A 17,546-nucleotide genomic window follows, 5' to 3' on the forward strand; every position below is an offset into this window, starting at 1 on the left:
CCAACAACCCTAAGATAGAGTAGTCAGAAGTAGAGTAAATATTCATTTTCGACCACACCCACATAGCATTCTGACCACAACTAAACATGTGCTCCTTCATAAATATTAACATTCTGACCACAACTTTCGAGCCACTCACTTTTATGTGGGATATTCATTTTACTCCTCTACTTTCACCTTTTTTATCAATCAAACCTTCCTCTGATTTGTAACGTATGTTTAATTTTGTAAGTACATACTTGCATACTTATTCAAGTTGAACAAACAATTTAATTTTAGACGCATATTTGTAGCAGTATATTTAAATATTCTCACCAAATACCATTCAAGGGGATGGAAGCGAGTAAAACACGGATGGAATACGTGGTTCCCAAACAGCCGAGAAGAAAGGAGAGGTGGTCGGTGAAACAAACCAACAAGCAACCGGCCGAACAGTAAGTAAAGTTCAGAGTTCCGCAGCTAGTGGAGCTAATGTTCAGGTTACTGACAAAGCTCCACTACCTGGGTGTGTTGCTCCTAGGTGTAAAATCTTACAGGACACCGTTTTAAATTTTAAACGCCGTGCAACTTCAAAGCTGAGAGGTCGGGATTTACCTAAATTCTCAAGAAATGTCCTTGAATAACTGCCCGGATCTGCGTTTGACTCGCAACTGCTGTATTTTTGTTAGAATTTTACACCTTGCCACATGTGCTTGACGACACTACTTGTCCAACGTTCTAAATCATTAAAATACTTGCTATAAGTGATTTTAAGTCAGTGTCACATGTCAATTACATCGCAATTAACCCCGGGTGGCAATCCTAATTTGTACATGAAACCTCATGTAGCGAATAGTAGCGTCAATCTCTTACTTTGCTCCAATAGGAGCGATATGATTGTGTCACGGGACTAGATCACGTGCATTTCACGTGCGGGAGAGAGTTTTGTTTAATTGCAAAGTTGGGGAAGAGTGGTAAAACATTTGCTGGTTTTCATAGAGCACGTGGGGCGCAAGTGTGGGGGAAGGGAAATTTAAGTTGCAACAAGTAAATTAGCTTTGTCAAGGGAGCAGTGTGTTTGTTGCATTTCTCAAATTCCTGACGTGATTTAATACTTATCAAAAATATGAAGTACTGCAAATAAAAACGGCCTTCCGGGCTCTGTTGTTCACAGAATTATTTGAAACATGCATAGACTCAAATCGAGGTTATCACGCACATATTTAACTCCGAAACTTTGTGATAAAATATATTAATATAATTGGAGGTCTGTAGTGAAACTCCGTACTATTTTTTCATCCTGGCTCAGAAATGGATACAATAGCGGAAAAAGATATTGTCTATATTAGTCCGTTTTTCATCTTAATCTTATTATTTTTTCGAAAATGATCTGGCTATGCTTTCTGGATAATAAGGGTTCAATGAATTTTGGAGACGGAAAATAAAACGGAACTATTTCCTTGAAATTCAAATTGCATGCGGTATTTTACAGAAGTTGTGACATAATAATATGTACTTACACCACATCACAGCTCGAAGTGGTTAATTCCAGGGATGCCTGAGCTATGACACAATGGTTTGAAGTTAACTTCAAACCAACGGCCAATGATGTGGTTTGTATGAATTTAATTTCTTTTGCAAGCTTCCAGATTTGGGTTATCAAATCCAATTCCTTGATTAATTCGCTATTGATTTCATTGATTGCCGTCTGGGATAGTCAAATGAGCGTAAATGGTAAACTTTTAGTGCTAAAACTGCAAGATTAAGAAATTCTATTGTCATAAAACTGGAAATAGTTTAAAACTGAAACTCTTGCTTTGGTAAGAGTGCTGATCTATAAGGTTCATTCACCTTACTATATATATAGTAGCAATATATAGTAGCACTCTGCATTTTACTGTTAACTAAATATAAATCAAAATATCTGACTAGAAATGATTATCATGAATGAATATTCATGATAATCGTGATCATATAATATCTCAAAAGTTTTACCGGTTATTGAACTCCATCAATGGTCAAATGGTCCAGTTTTATCATATTTTCCGGCCTTAATTGCTAAAAAGGGGAAACAAAGTACCTTTGTGTTAATTAACTACACAGAATCTTTCATCTTTTTGTGTTTTACAAGTTGCCGACTCCTCAAGCAAATAGTATTCAATTTCAAGCTTATTTGATCTTCTTTTCGATACATCTCCAAGTAAAACTAAAATTCGATCAACTAGTTTCTCAAAGGCTTTTATGATTTCAGGCCCGCTAGCACAGTGTTTTACAAGTCACAGAATTTGAAGAGTGGTATTTGCAAGTGAAGAAGTGACAATGGTCCCTTCCCTCCCTGCTATTGATCACTAATTACCACTAATCACCAACACAAGGTGCCTCTTTGAGAGTGATTGTTGACTCAGAACACGCTGCCCCGCTAATTGACTCGTGCCGTGGCCCACCAATCACGAGCCACATTCCCCAGCGCTCGACCAATCAGGGAGCTGGCGAGGGGTCACGTGATAGCCACATGCCAGCCTTTACAAGCAGTATGAAACATCAAAAAACTTGGCCGCTGCTGCGCACTTTTATATGACCGGCTCCGAATCTGAGTTGTTTAGTTCCGTAGTTTAGGTTATGGAGTTGTTGTTGTTGTGAGTGGTGATGCTGACGGTCGCTGCCAGTCGATCTTGTGAGCTTTGTTGATATTTTGATAAGTTTTGGTTCCGTTATTACGGCAAAGACATTACATAGTGGGGAGTCGGGTTAACATTCCTAAATTGTTTAATCTAGCCTGATCTTTTTGTATTTGTAATAGTAATTCCTGTCGCAATCATTCAGTTGCGTAACCACGGCGGGGTCATCGCAGAATGATGGAGTCGGGTTCCTCTTCCATTCAGTATAATCTAGCCTAATCGTTTATGACATTAATTCTTTTTTCAATTATTCATCACTCTGTTCATAACGTTGAATTTCCTACTATAGAGAGTAATAAATGAATAGAGTTATATATAATAGAGTGTTTGAAGAAAAATGAAGAATCCACTTCGACGCGCCTACCTAATTTGACATTGTCTTTTTATTTCAGCCTGATTCTGCGACAACCTGAATAAACTTGACGAGTTTGAAAAATTTAGTCGCCCATTTCCAGCACGGACAATGACTATCCGTTATACATTTCCATCAATTGGAGGGGTCTGGTGACACTAACAAGATTATAAGTTATCCCAGACGACCAAATTTTACAAGGTTTTACAAGATTTCAGTACCTATTGTTGCCACGAGCAGTTATCAAATTTACTAAGGACCATGGGATCACCGTGTTTGAGGGAGAGCCCCAGCATTTCCTTCTTTCCCGACACCCTCTCCATCCTGACCACAGTTCGTAATTATGGTTACTTGGTGTCCAAAGGGGACCGTATTTTTAAAAAATCTGCAAAATCTATATTATAGTTGCAAGTTTACAGTTTATCTTAGTTTTAAAAGTACAACAAGAATTCCTCACTGATTACAGTAACAGTTATTATGGCGACTTACAATCGCCCCATCTGACCGATTTCGCGATTAAGATCACAAACAACGCAAATTTTGTCACTTGAATTAGATTAGATATTGTTTCATTACAAGCGGTCACCTCAACCTGTATATATTATATCAGTCAGCTATTATTTTTAAAACTCACAACGGCACGGCACTAGCATTGTATTTCGTTTTACAGTAGTTAAACCCCGTTGTAATTCCCTCTTTTCAATTATATCGCATGGCTGTCGGGAGAAGCTACCACGTTTTCGGATTCGGTGAAAAGGCATTTATAATAAAATTAACTGCTTTAATTCATTGATTATTGGTCAGCTAGACAAATAGCCCTTAAAGTTTGTTCTTCACCGACCGGCGTGGCTCCGTTAGACCTAATTGAGCAACTTTAAGAGTCTTGCTCTATTTTCGACGTTATTTTCCTCTTAATATGGAGAATCTTATTTTTGTCGTTTTGGGATATTAGTGATCATGATTTGTTCACTGTTCTGCTTGAATTAAATTCGATTTGGGTGGATGAAATTCGACGTACTCAAATCTGCATATTATTTGTTTTGAAAAATAATCTTATTTTCGGTAAGGCATTCAGATATATCGACTTAGTGAACCAAGACGTAAAATGGTAACCTTGTAATCTATGGCGACCGGATATGAGCCACTAATTTTTATTCGGTAACACGATTATTAATCTCTGTGAAAATTCTATAAATCAGGGCTGGAACGATATTACATTCCCCCGTCTCTATTCGTTTCACGTGGCCATTTGAGATTCGTTTTTACATCAAATTATTGACAAAAACTTTCGCTGTCCGTAATCAGTGTCATTCGGTACATTTTAGCATTTGTATGAATGTTGTAGTAAAACACGATACTTTCGTATTATTATCGCTGTGTACTCACATGGTTCCAATCAATAGTGCCACAAATGGTCCTTAAAATACGTAACCATTGATAATTGATAAACATCAATTTTTTAAATTAAAATAGAGCCTCCGTTGAACTTCCAAATTTACAAGTTAACAACCCAACTTCCTGCCTTAGACTAGATTTATACCAAGAGTGGAGGTTTCCCTTTTCATTTAAGCTCTTTAGTCAAAGTTAAAGTTGAATATGAAATGTTAACCACACTCTACCCTCAGTTATCATGAAGATATCACGAGATCTCCTAATGTATTTCCTGTACGGGCGGGATGAGGCAGATGCAATTAAAGGTAGGTTCTTAAAACTTTACTTTCCAATTTATATTTTTTATTTTTGTCTCTTTTAAATCTCAGCCTATATTCTTATTTTAATTTGTTTCAATATAATATAGATTATTGATTCTTTAGAGTAGATTAATTTTGGTTTTATATTTAGTGTGAACGATGAATCATAATATTTATTGATATTGTTTGAATATATGATCATCATAATATAAATTAATGTATCGCGGTTTTACCACTTACTACTACTAAACCTCACAAAATGTAATCTTGGTTGTCCTACAACGCTGTGGTGACTTTGTAACACCGGACAGTAGTACTATACAGTACTATACAGTAGTATACAGTACTATACAGTAGTATTACTACTGTACAGCTCCAAGTTAACTGTTAATATCACCACCCCTTGGCCTAGCTGCACAGATATTTCAGTCGCTATTTCTAGCGACTTTCTGTCACGGTGTTAGGCCAGATAGACCTTAGTTAACGGCTAATTTCACTTGAGCCACCAGCAGTGGTGACACAAGCCCCGCTGACACCGCTGTGCAAGAGTTGCCATCAGAGGAGGCACCTTTGTCCTGAATTTTAGGCATTTAGTTCAAAACGATGCACATATTCGTCGGGAATCGGGTAGAAGGGTATTATCATCTGTGGGGCAAACTTCCGGCAAATTAGCACAGTTTAAGTTGTTTACATAATAAACCTCACTTCTAGATGGTAATATAATAATCCGCGTGATCACCTCCTTTCTCTCTTGATTGGGTGAGAGGGAGAGAGGGTAATGGGTATCTAGGTGGAGCCGTGATACAATGAGACCCCATCAGAACATGTTTTGACAGTGGTTTACTACCTCTTTAGTGTCATTTCCAGGTTTACAATTTCCAGGTTTATAATTTCCAGGTTTATAATTTCCAGGTTTATAATTTCCAGGTTTATAATTTCCAGGTCTTTAATTTCCAGGACTATAATTTTCGGATCACATATTAGTCACTCCAATCCCGGTTCTAATCAATATGACTTATGATATCGGTCTAGCAGATCTGTTCAAATAAACATTTCAATGCGTAGATTAATCCAGATATTGACCATGGAATTCTACTGTTTTTCTCATTTCCTTGGTAAAGTCTTTCACGACCTCAAACTACCTATCACTAGTTTCTACCTGGCAAGTATATGAAAGTCGTCCACTCCCGCTAAAAATAGTGGCTAATCTTGTCTCGGGAACAGGTGCCTCAATAGCTCCTGTCAATCTCTATTAGGGTACAGATTCAAGCATACAGCTCTCCTCTATCAATCTCTATTAGGGTTCAGATTCAAGCATACAGCTCTCCTCTATCAATCTCTATTAGGGTTCAGATTCAAGCATACAGCTCTCCTCTATCAATCTCTATTAGGGTACAGATTCAAGCATACAGCTCTCCTCTATCTATCTCTATAAGGGTACAGATTCAAGCATACAGCTCTCCTCTATCAATCTCTATTAGGGTTCAGATTCAAGCATACAGCTCTCCTCTATCTATCTCTATTAGGGTACAGATTCAAGCATACAGCTCTCCTCTATCAATCTCTATTAGGGTACAGATTCAAGCACACAGCTCTCCTCTATCAATCTCTATTAGGGTACAGATTCAAGCATACAGCTCTCCTCTATCAATCTCTATTAGGGTACAGATTCAAGCATACAGCTCTCCTCTATCAATCTGGTCTTAAGTTTACCTGGTGTTCAGTAGTAGTAGTAGTAGTAGTAGTGGTGTTCAGGCACGTAGCCAGGGGGGGGGCCTGCTGGTGTTCAGGCACGTAGCCAGGGGGGGGGGGGGGCTGCTGGTGTTCAGGCACGTAGCCAGGGGGGGGGGCTGCTGGTGTTCAGGCACGTAGCCAGGGGGGGGCCTGCTGGTGTTCAGGCACGTAGCCAGGGGGGGGGGGGGGCCTGCTGGTGTTCAGGCACGTAGCCAGGGGGGGGGGCCTGCTGGTGTTCAGGCACGTAGCCAGGGGGGGGGCCTGCTGGTGTTCAGGCACGTAGCCAGGGGGGGGGGGGCCTGCTGGTGTTCAGGCACGTAGCCAGGGGGGGGGGCCTGCTGGTGTTCAGGCACGTAGCCAGGGGGGGGGGCCTGCTGAGTGCTGGTGTTCAGGCACGTAGCCAGGGGGGGGCCTGCTGGTGTTCAGGCACGTAGCCAGGGGGGGGGGGCCTGCTGGTGTTCAGGCACGTAGCCAGGGGGGGGGGGGCCTGCTGGTGTTCAGGCACGTAGCCAGGGGGGGGGGGCCTGCTGGTGTTCACCTACTTTCTCAACACATAACTACTTTATACCACAATCATATTTCAATAGGTTATTCATGATTATCCACGACAACACTAGAAACACTCAAACAGCATAACCACGGAAAGTGTTTCTCCTTGACATTTCTCTACCAGCCCCTCTTTCCATACTCTTCCGGTTCGCTCTAGGATGAACTGCTAGGGTTACCGTTACGCCACACCTCCGTAATTCCAGAGACTTGCTGTCGACAGAAAGTCACACTCCAACCCCTAATCACCTACTGTAATTACTCTAATTACTGTAATTACTAGGCACCTCAGTAGGAACCTGGAAATAAGTTCGTTTGTTTAGGGCAATTTCACTTGCCTGGAATTTAGGGCGTGAAGGATGCCTGTGCTCCAGACACTCTAACAGACATAAGCATGCTGGCTCGATTGGAGGTATCATTGGCGGTCATTACAGGCCTAATTTTAGACTGATTCAAGGACTCAGTCAAGCTCTCGTAAAGCCAATTTACGGACGTTTTGGTTGCCCAATCACGCAATCCGCCTGCAATTACTTTATTTCTTTCAAAGAAGGCACACATTATACAAATTGTTTATCGTTCAGGTGCTAAATTTGGCTGCCTCGGTTGAGTTGGGCGGGGGCCTTTACCCCGGGACTTAGCTTTGAACTGTGCTCCGGACAATATGTAAATCATGTAAAGGAATTCCTCGTCATTGCCGGAAGAGTGGTACTTTAGATCTAGACGAAATCTCCCTCCCTTTTGACTAATTATAACCCTTTTGACCACCAAAAATAATTCGTTTCATCACGGACCATTGCGGAATCTGCAAGACAGCAAAGTGGCGAGTGGGTCCTGCAAGCAGGGCTCCGCCAGAGGACGTCTGTTCAGATGCCGTGGTTTTTAACACCCTGTCTGTTTCCCTCCTAAATACCTCCCAAATACCTGGGTGCCGGCCGAATTGCTGGGAATTATCAGGACTTCCTCGAAGAGTTGGGAGTCAGACCCATACTTATACTGTGGGAAGAACAATAGACGGTTGTAACACCATCCAGCCGCTCCTACAAATCTAAAATAAAAACACCACTATTCACTACCAGGACGTTTCATACAAGCTATTAATAACACCACATCTCCCCCAGATCCGTTACCAATACTGGACACTCTTCCCAGCGACATCACCATCGGACACAGCATGATCCCCGGAGCGAAGTACGGGGTGTTCGCCAGACAGCACATCCTGAGGGGACTCGTTGTGGGACCTCTCAATCTACCTCTGGTGAGTTAGTGAGGCAGTTGCCGGGGTGACGGGCCGACAAATCACGTGACTCAACACGACGCGACCACAACTTTATTTTACCTTTTCGGATAGATAGTATGACCATTAAACATAAATTTACGCCAAAGAGTAAGCTAGAATGATTCCTGGTTAGGTTCTACAACTTTATTTTACCTTTTCGGATAGATAGTATGACCATTAAACATAAATTTACGCCAAAGAGTAAGCTAGAATGATTCCTGGTTAGGTTCTACGTCCTGTAAATTAGTTAGTACAACTAGAAAGGTGTCATAAAGTGGATTAGACAAGTCTAAAAAGATCTTTGTACAGGGTCAAAGTAAAGAGGAATCAGGTGACGCAGCCGTTAAGGACGAGCTCGCGATACACAAATCGTGGTCCTGGTTGAAATATATCCAGGTAACCCCTTCGTACTTACTACTTGCCTCTCAATTTAAGTCTGAGATTGATAAATTCCATTATTATTTTTCAATTATCATTATTCATTGCCCTACTTTAAGCCAAAATATTCCCATTTATCTAATATCTTACCAACCGTTCCCTTACCAACCGTTCCCTTACCAGTTACCAACCGTTCCCTTACCAACCGTTTCCTTAGCCCGCACGTCACCCATACGAAGAGAACGCTAGGATAGACCAGACAACAGAGGGGATATTCCTGCGAATAACACACGATATAAGTCCCGGGTGTGAGATACTAGCCTGGTACGCTGACTCCAGTCTCTCTACATTCGGCATGGATATCTCCTACTCCTCAGTCTCCTCTACTACCCTCGCTAACGGGACAGTTTCACCTGGTTAGTTGATGGTTTGTGTTGCAGTTAAATCTAGGTCACATACTGATCTTGCTTAGGAAAGATAGTTGAAAGAAATTATCAAAAATGCACGATAAGATGCTCCCAAACTGACTGTTGCCCCTAGTGCCTACTGCCTAGTCTCCAGGGCAGACCACAGCGCGAGCATCATGCTGTACCTGTCCTGTAGTTACCTGTAATTAAACTAAGGTTACGAAATGATTGCATTCCGCTAAATGTCACAAAGTATCATATTATCCGTTGATAATTGTACCCGTCTTACCGGATTGTCATTTGAATTTGTCGTCGCATAGTATGCGCATAGTATGCGACCTCTTCTGTCTCTCAGTGCAGTTGTAACAATCCTAGTAAATATCATTTCCACTAATTACCTTCTACCGAATAGTACTCCCACAAGATTTAACTTTGAGTTGTTTCTGTCTGATAGTGTTGTAGCATCTAGACAGTTCGTAAGTGTTCTGACTACATCCCGCCTCTTTGTCAGAATTAATTTAATATTTTTTCTCTTTGAAACCGGAACTGAGAGCTCACGCAACTAGCTATAACGTTTGATGCTGATGATTTTAAGATTTTAAGTGTGTGTTCTATCATGATCTGGTTTTACAAAACAGCTGCCGATACAGTAGCTCAACTGCGGCTCCTCCCGTTTAATTGATGGTGAGATGGAGTGTGTCAAGCAGATAGAGTTAGAGATGAGAGTAAGAGCTCCAATAGCCCGCCGACTGTGCCTCCCGCCTTCTTTGATACGCTCCGCAGTACTTTGTGCCCCCGCCCTCTTGTTTTTACCGCCACTGTTCAGATGCAGAAATACTGGCATTCTCCGGAAAACAAGTTTTACGAATATTTGTTTCACGATCATTCGAGCATAAAGGTGACATGCAGTTTTACAAAATGTGTGTGTCACGATTATTTAAGTCGCGTCGAGACAACTTCTAGATTGTTGACGTGATCATGACGAAGTGATTGAATCCGGTTCTGATCAAGATTAGATCTGATTTTACATGGGCTACTTGCTGAATAATTTCACGGTCATCGATGTATTAGCACCATGATGAGCTGAAACTGTTTAAACTCAGCAAAGACGGTACTAACTATAAAGTGGCTTTGTCTTGGAAATACATTTTAAAAGTGAAACTATCTGCGTGCTTTATGACATCAACCTACTCAACAACTCTTTTTTAAATCTAATGTCGGCATTTTTTACTAGATTCGTTTTCTTTCAGGTAGTTCAACAAGTCCTCTACAGTCAGCTATATTGATGAGTTCTCCTCCAAAAGAGAAGAGCAGCCCGCCTCCCTCTCTCTCCCCTGGATCCCAAACATCTCTTCTCGCCAGCCTATCAGCCCATAAACCCGTCCTATCCCCACCAAACCAGATGCGCACCTCCCCTCTGGTGCCCCACAAACCTATCCTCTCTCCCACGCCTCTTCCCCACAAACCCCTCGTGTCCCCTCAGCCTCTTCCGCACAATCCTCTGATCTCACATCCGCAACTACTCGCCAAAGCAGTGTGTCGACTTTGTGGAGAGCTGTATTCCAGCTACGTGGAGCTGTGGGCTCACGTGACTACTGCTCACGCTTCTAGTTCCCCTCTCTCTAGAGCCACCTCTCAGATACCCGCTACTACTCCTACCACTATCTTATCTAACTCTGCGCTACCTTACCCTCTTCCTATACTTCCACTTAACCTGGGGTTAGTTTATAGTCCTATTATTTTTAACTAGGTAGTTAGCCAGTAGCCACATATTGATTATAAATTATGATATGTACTTGGTTTCTTGGATCAACTTTGAAAACAATCTGATAATTAGCCCGATTGTTATTAATTGTTTACAGCCCTCTGTGCAGGTTGCCAGCTCTAACGAAGCCCTACCCTCTCCTCTCACCCCGTATGACAGAGCTTCTGGAGAAGACATCACCTGACCCGTTCCTACCGGAGGGGGAGCTGCTGGTGCGGGAGTGTAGAGACACTGAGCGACCCTACGAGTGTGGACATTGCGGCAAGAGCTTCTCCCTCCCTAGCTCGCTGAGGTGAGTTGCACATGACGTCACATATTGTACCACGTGATATGACGTCACATATTGTACCACTTGATATGACGTCACATATTGTACCACATGATATGACGCCACATATTGTACCACGTGACATGACGTCACATATTGGGCTGTAGGACTATTGAGCGGAGGACTGTTGAGCGTAGGACTGTAGGTCGGTGAAGGTCGGCAGTAGGACTGTAGAGCGGTGTCAAATCGCCAGGGTAGGACTCTAGAGCGGCCGCCCTTATAGATCTCACAGCATGAGGACTTTAGAGCGGTACGATCCTAAAATGAGGACTGTAGAGCGGTGGACTGTTGAGCGGTGGACTGTAGGCCGATGAAGGTCGGAAGTAGGACTGTAGAGCGGCCCTCCCTTATAGATCCCATAACATGAGGACTCTAGAGCGGTGGTGGACGGTTGCTACTTCCACTTCTGCCAGGCAGTCCTGAGATGGGTGCGGGAGAACGGACCCAAGAAGTCCTACGACGATGGTATCAACAACCCCCTTACCAATTCCTGGACTCCTGGTCCTGTTCGTGTGTGGATACGGAGACTCACATGCAGCTTGCTTTCGTCCCAGTCGACGATGTTGTCTCATCATTCATCGAGCTCCTAATCGAATTTGATATACGAAAACTGGATACTCCGTGATATTTATACCATACCTTCGAAATCCTAACAAGATATCGAACTGCGATGGGATCTGATCTGAATCAGTCCCGTCACCAGATTGATGAACATGAGATATCCTTAGTAGGCGCTAAAGCGACACGCGATGCGATCCTCATTCCTAAATGATCTGCACGAACTTGATCGGTACTCTGCTTAGCGAAATCACATTGATACGAACAGTTCACTAAAATACCGAAGACACGTTTTACATTTTTGAGTAGCAGTGGAATATTTCAATCATTTGGAAGACGTTGAGACCGACCAATAATCTTAAATTAAGTTACACTATAATATTAGTAATGAAATATTTATAATAAGTAAATGAAAATGTTCATTAACTACATGACTCTTTAATAAAGTTATCATCCTAGAATGTCATGACCATAATCAATCACGAGTTACAATGTATAACTTAGCTTCGTTGAGTGTTCAATCTTCAAATTTTCAACCGCTTTAGAGTCCTCATGTTATAGGAGGCTACCGCTCTAGAGTCCTCATGTTATGGGATCTATAAGGGAGGGCCGCTCTACAGTCCTACTTCCGACCTTCACCGGCCTACAGTCCACCGCTCAACAGTCCACCGCTCTACAGTCCTCATTTTAGGATCGTACCGCTCTAAAGTCCTCATGTTGTGATATCTATAAGGTCGGCCGCTCTAGAGTCCTACCCTGGCGATTTGACACCGCTCTACAGTCCTACTTCCGACCTTCACCGACCTACAGTCCTACGCTCAACAGTCCACCGCTTAATAGTCCTGCTCCCCACATATTGTACCACGTGACATGACGTCACACATTGTAACACGTGACATGACGTCACACATGTTGGAGATATTCCTGGCTCAAAAATCGTTTACCAATTGATGATGGATTAGCACGATATATGCTGATTTGCACCTTATGAGAAATTAAAAATAGCCCCACTGTTATACTAAGGCACTGTATCGTTGTTTCTAAAGTCTCCCTTTTCAGACGACACATTATTACACACACCGGAGAAAGACCCTACAAATGTGGTTACTGTGGACGAGCGTTTGCAGGTGAGAAACAGGGTTATATCTACTTTGTTAGTTGTAGCACATTCTGGTAGAATTGCTGTGTTTGAGAGAGAAATGAAGTACGCAGTTCAACAAATACGAGAAACTGTATTTCATCTTTATCTCAGCTCTGTATGGTGTGGCAGTTATGATTATGAGCAGCTGTAACTTTTTGGATCTAATCTCTCGAAACCCCCACATTATAAAAAACCTTACTTTTCAGGTGCCACAACTCTGAATAACCACATCCGAATCCACACGGGAGAAAAGCCTCATGTTTGTCACGATTGTGGTGCTGGCTTTACTCAGGTACGATTTCAAATATTTTTCCTCTGGGAACAGGGTACGTGGGAGGAGGGAGCAAGGACACACAAACCAACCATTTATTGCCTGTTTGGAGATTTTAGCCAAATTTGATCAAAAAAGGAAGCAATAAATTTGGTAAATTGTCACAGAACTCCAACGATCTGATTTTCAGATCATTTTGTTTTAAAATAGCCGAGATGTTTGTAATTGAATCGGAAATATTTGCGATTGATGTTGGTCAGCTCCGCACGTCCATTGGTTCAGTGTTCTACACCCAGTACGACCTCCCTCGCGGTGCTTCAAACAGCAGGACTCCTTACGAGAATTGCCAGTTTGAAAGCACGTCCATCATCAAAATCAATTAAACCGAGCTTTACTTTACACTGTTTCGTACCTCTGAATATTTAAAACCTATTTACCAAATTGTTCGTCGAGTAGGTAATTATTGAAAAATGTTAAGTAAACAACATTTCGATTATACTGCCAACTCTAGATTTAATATGATTTCAAGTTCGCGCCCTGTCCACATATTACGTAATGATGCCTTTTCTGCTATTTTTAGACCTCCCTCCCCTCTGTTATCACTTTTACTTATAACTTTGGTTTGGACATTTTTTATTTTATTCACCCTACATCTTCAATATTTGTTTTTCAGGCGACCCAACTGAACCGACATATCCGGTGCTGCCCAAACTCTAAAAACTCCTCCGCAAGCAACACGATGCAGCATCCCACTGAGATTTACGTCAGCTGAAAGGCTAACACGTGATCAGGTCACGTGGTGTTGATGACGTCACACCACGTGGCATTGAGAGCACCTGACCGAAGACAGAACTAAAACGGAAGCTAACTGAATCAGAATATAAACGACGATTGAGTTTATCAGAATATTGAGATTTTGAGATAACAGATAAACTGATTTGAAATAACCGATGATATGATTTTTGATGACATGATAGAACTGAGGTATGAAACTGAAGTACAAACTGGAAAATCATTTATATAATTTTCCATTTTGTTATAACACATTTCTTACGTTATAAAGTTATAAGGTACAGTATAATTCATCAGTTCATTACAAATACAATGGGAGGCATATTGATAAAACAGTACGCAATAACAATGTCAATGAAGAACACTAAAATCCAGATTCAGTGTTGTATTTGTGAAAACTAGAAAGCTGAAAATGACATTCATCCTCCCTAGTATCTTGGTTTGATATCTGTTGATGAGAAGTTTATGATTACAGTTAATTTTTGAATTATTTCTTTATGCTTATTGTTAAATTCGCATTACATGATCTAAGGGTTTATTTTATCGCAGTAATTAGCTGTAGTTATGAACTATTGCATAATGGAAGAGTGTAGGATAGGGTTTGCCTCATAATTACTCTCCAATTTATGTACAATTTCAGAAATGGGTCCAATCAAATGATCGTCATCCATTGCCCAATTGGCAAATCAGAATATTTAATTTTGCTAACATACTGCCTTACATCCCTAACATTTACTTGTTAACGACCCCGTTACAGAAATTAGTTTCCTGAACAACTGATTGATTAGGTGATACTATTATATTATGGAGTAATACGCAAATGCAGTTGATCCGCCGAGAAAACTACTGCCAGCCGATTCCCCAGTATTACTTGTTGGTTTATAAGTTTAAGTGGTGGCTAAGCCTCAAGTAAAATACAATGTCGGGTCCCAATGTGCAGCTTAGTAGAACCAAGAATAGACAGTTCTGGAAGAACACTCGATGAATTAAATAACCAGTATATTAAGAAAAAGTCAAAGGTTTTGTTGATAATTACCTTTTGCCGATCGTTTTATGTTGGCCGAAATCCATTTTCCAAAAGAATATTGGTCATTACATCAAACATTCAAAGTATGTATTCTAATTCACAATTTGAGTACAAAAGTAGATTTTTTTTGCCTCTGAGTTTGATCTGACTTCACTGAAAGCTCACGAAAAACTAAGAATAAAAACAATTTGAGTTCCAATAATATACCGAATACCTATTCACATATTGAACAACATTTGAATAAATTTTAAAAGTAGGTCGTAGTATCATCAATCACCTTTGTTCACACATTACTAATAAGTATAAATATAATATTTATCACATCTCTTTGGTAAGAGTAAGAGTCTATTATAATCACCTAAAGGCTAAATAATATATAAAGAGTGCCTTCACCTTCACATATTGACAATATCCAGAAAAGTAGTTCAATCTTTGTCAAAGCACTCTGCTTATTTATTGTCCATGTTGTTGAGACATCTCAGTCCAAAGCAGCTGGTGATCCTTCTCCAGTACCCTCAGTGTTACTGTTGTTGAGACATCTCAGTCCACAGCAGCTGGTGATCCTTCTCCAGTACCCTCAGTGTTACTGTTGTTGAGACATCTCAGTCCACAGCAGCTGGTGATCCTTCTCCAGTACCCTCAGTGTTACTGTTGTTGAGACATCTCAGTCCACAGCAGCTGGTGATCCTTCTCCAGTACCCTCAGTGTTACTGTTGTTGAGACATCTCAGTCCAAAGCAGCTGGTGATCCTTCTCCAGTACCCTCAGTGTTACTGTTGTTGAGACATCTCAGTCCACAGCAGCTGGTGATCCTTCTCCAGTACCCTCAGTGTCACTGTTGTGGAGACATCTCAGTCTACAGCAGCTGGTGATCCTTCTCCAGTACCCTCAATGTTACTGTTGTTGAGACATCTCAGTCCACAGCAGCTGGTGATCCTTCTCCAGTACCCTCAGTGTTACTGTTGTTGAGACATCTCAGTCCACAGCAGCTGGTGATCCTTCTCCAGTACCCTACGTATCTTTCTCTCAGCTCCGTTTTTCTACTTATCAGGATGATTGGGTAGATCAATGCATACATGAGGGGGAGTGTGAACTCGGTCAACCCAAACATAATCCCTACATTCACCCAGAACTGCTCATTGTGAACGTAATTATCGTCGTCAAAATGAGAAACCGACACCAGTATGTACCAAACCATCATCATCAGGAAGTAGGCTGCATTGCACAAAAAGAAGAGGACGGAGACCCAAAAGACAGTAACTATGGCATGATTAGCTGTGCTGGACATGGTTGAGGAGGTTGCATTTTGTTGGAGCGTCTCTTTCAAGTATTTTATCTGAATTATCATACAGATAAGTACAGTGAGGGGGATGCAAATGAAGTAAAAAGTAGCATATATGTACAGCAGGCTATTGTACTTACTTTGCAGTTCTATTTTGTTGTTAGATCTAGCACATTTTGATACTCCACTCTGGTCTGGCATGCAAAGTACTGCGACGATGGTGGGCAGTCCCGGAAAGTTGAAACCTTCAATGAGGTAGCGAAACACCTTGGTGATGAAATTAAGAGGAACATTGCTTTCGAAGAACACCAAGATTGCCACCATGTCTGAGATGTGCAGCAAGGCTATAACTGCACAGCAGAGAGCTATAACTAACCTTAGACGTGGAGTGTTAATTCTGTCGAATGGTTGCACGAGTTTGACAGTAAGGGTGATCGTCATGGCTAGATTGAAGAGCTTAGACCAGTTTACTCCCGGTAGAGAAGTGACCATGTAGTAAAGCAAGCTCTTGTACAGAGCTTCTTGTTCGACCAGTCCCACATTTACCAGGATACTCACAACTGAGATTACAATTTCTCCTTGTGCTTTCAGAATGTCCGCCATAGCGATTCCCATGAATAAGCCGGCTACTAATTTGGTTTTGTCCTTGTAGTAGTTTGCAAAGATGATTATGTTATGTACCACCACCACGATACCCAGAGTGATGTTAACCGGGGATAGGCAGAAGAAGACTCCCTTGAAAATGAGCGTGTCCATCCTCATGGTAGCATTGGGGGTGGTAAGGTAATAAAGGTTCATGATTCCTTTTTGTATCTCTGTATCAGTATGGTGAGAACTGATAATCCTATGAATGAGACGAATTGGTTTAGATAGTTCATTAGTTGATATTTATAAATATAAATATTTATTTTATTTGTACGTTTATTATTTGTACGTTTCTGCAGTTTAAGTTATAAAATTGCTGTCCATAGAAAAGGACAGGCAAACTAACTTAATTTTAAATTCGCGGAAAATCGGGGCTAAAAACTCGAAAATCAAACATTCGCGTCGAATTTGCGACAAAAGATAAAATATTTGCAGTTGAATTTGCAGTGCTTAGTTCAAAGTTAAAGGACACATATTCATTGATATAAGAATAACCATCTGGTCGGCCCATATGGTGATGTGACCACGCTTTATTAGTTAATTCATTCGATACGGATGTTACATCACCAATAACCCTGCTTCGAAATGGCAGATCATTTCTTTGCTCAGGTGAAGGGTGAGCTTATATTGGCAGGACTTCTCTAGAAACGTTAACACTCGCGATCCATTTAGTACAAATCAGAATTGAACAAGCGAA

The 17,546-nt window shown here is 41.3% G+C and overlaps 1 protein-coding gene across 3 annotated transcripts; it reads left to right on the forward strand.

The window, feature by feature from the left end:
* Positions 1-315: 315 nt before the first annotated feature.
* On the forward strand, positions 316-15,035 carry LOC134813380 (putative histone-lysine N-methyltransferase PRDM6). 3 transcript variants are annotated; one of them, XM_063821133.1, is made up of 11 exons: positions 2,532-2,653; positions 3,050-3,210; positions 4,635-4,706; positions 8,099-8,235; positions 8,566-8,652; positions 8,852-9,050; positions 10,292-10,760; positions 10,916-11,098; positions 12,752-12,819; positions 13,040-13,125; positions 13,778-15,035. In XM_063821133.1, the coding sequence occupies exons 3-11, from the start codon at positions 4,640-4,642 to the stop codon at positions 13,874-13,876; spliced, it is 1,395 nt and encodes a 464-aa protein (XP_063677203.1). In that variant the 5' UTR covers positions 2,532-2,653; positions 3,050-3,210; positions 4,635-4,639; the 3' UTR covers positions 13,877-15,035. The 3 variants fall into 3 exon arrangements, with proteins under 3 accessions (XP_063677195.1, XP_063677203.1, XP_063677188.1); XM_063821118.1 differs by having other exon boundaries at positions 2,542-2,653; positions 10,904-11,098; positions 13,778-14,442; XM_063821125.1 differs by lacking the exons at positions 2,532-2,653; positions 3,050-3,210 and adding an exon at positions 316-434.
* The last annotated feature ends 2,511 nt before the right edge of the window (positions 15,036-17,546 follow it).

The sequence above is a fragment of the Bolinopsis microptera genome, chromosome 1, assembly GCF_026151205.1.
Source record: "Bolinopsis microptera isolate Bmic1 chromosome 1, MBARI_Bmic_1.0, whole genome shotgun sequence".
Lineage (NCBI taxonomy): Eukaryota > Metazoa > Ctenophora > Tentaculata > Lobata > Bolinopsidae > Bolinopsis > Bolinopsis microptera.

What these genes read in the sequence shown, in the direction of transcription:
- LOC134813380 (XM_063821118.1), top strand. Translation starts at nt 4,640, where the DNA reads ATGAAGATATCACGAGATCTCCTAATGTATTTCCTGTACGGGCGGGAT. An exon ending in TAACGGGACAGTTTCACCTG is followed by an intron (nt 9,051 to 10,291) that starts GTTAGTTGATGG and finishes GTTTTCTTTCAG; the next exon opens with GTAGTTCAACAAGTCCTCTA. An exon ending in ATACTTCCACTTAACCTGGG is followed by an intron (nt 10,761 to 10,903) that starts GTTAGTTTATAG and finishes AATTGTTTACAG; the next exon opens with CCCTCTGTGCAGGTTGCCAG.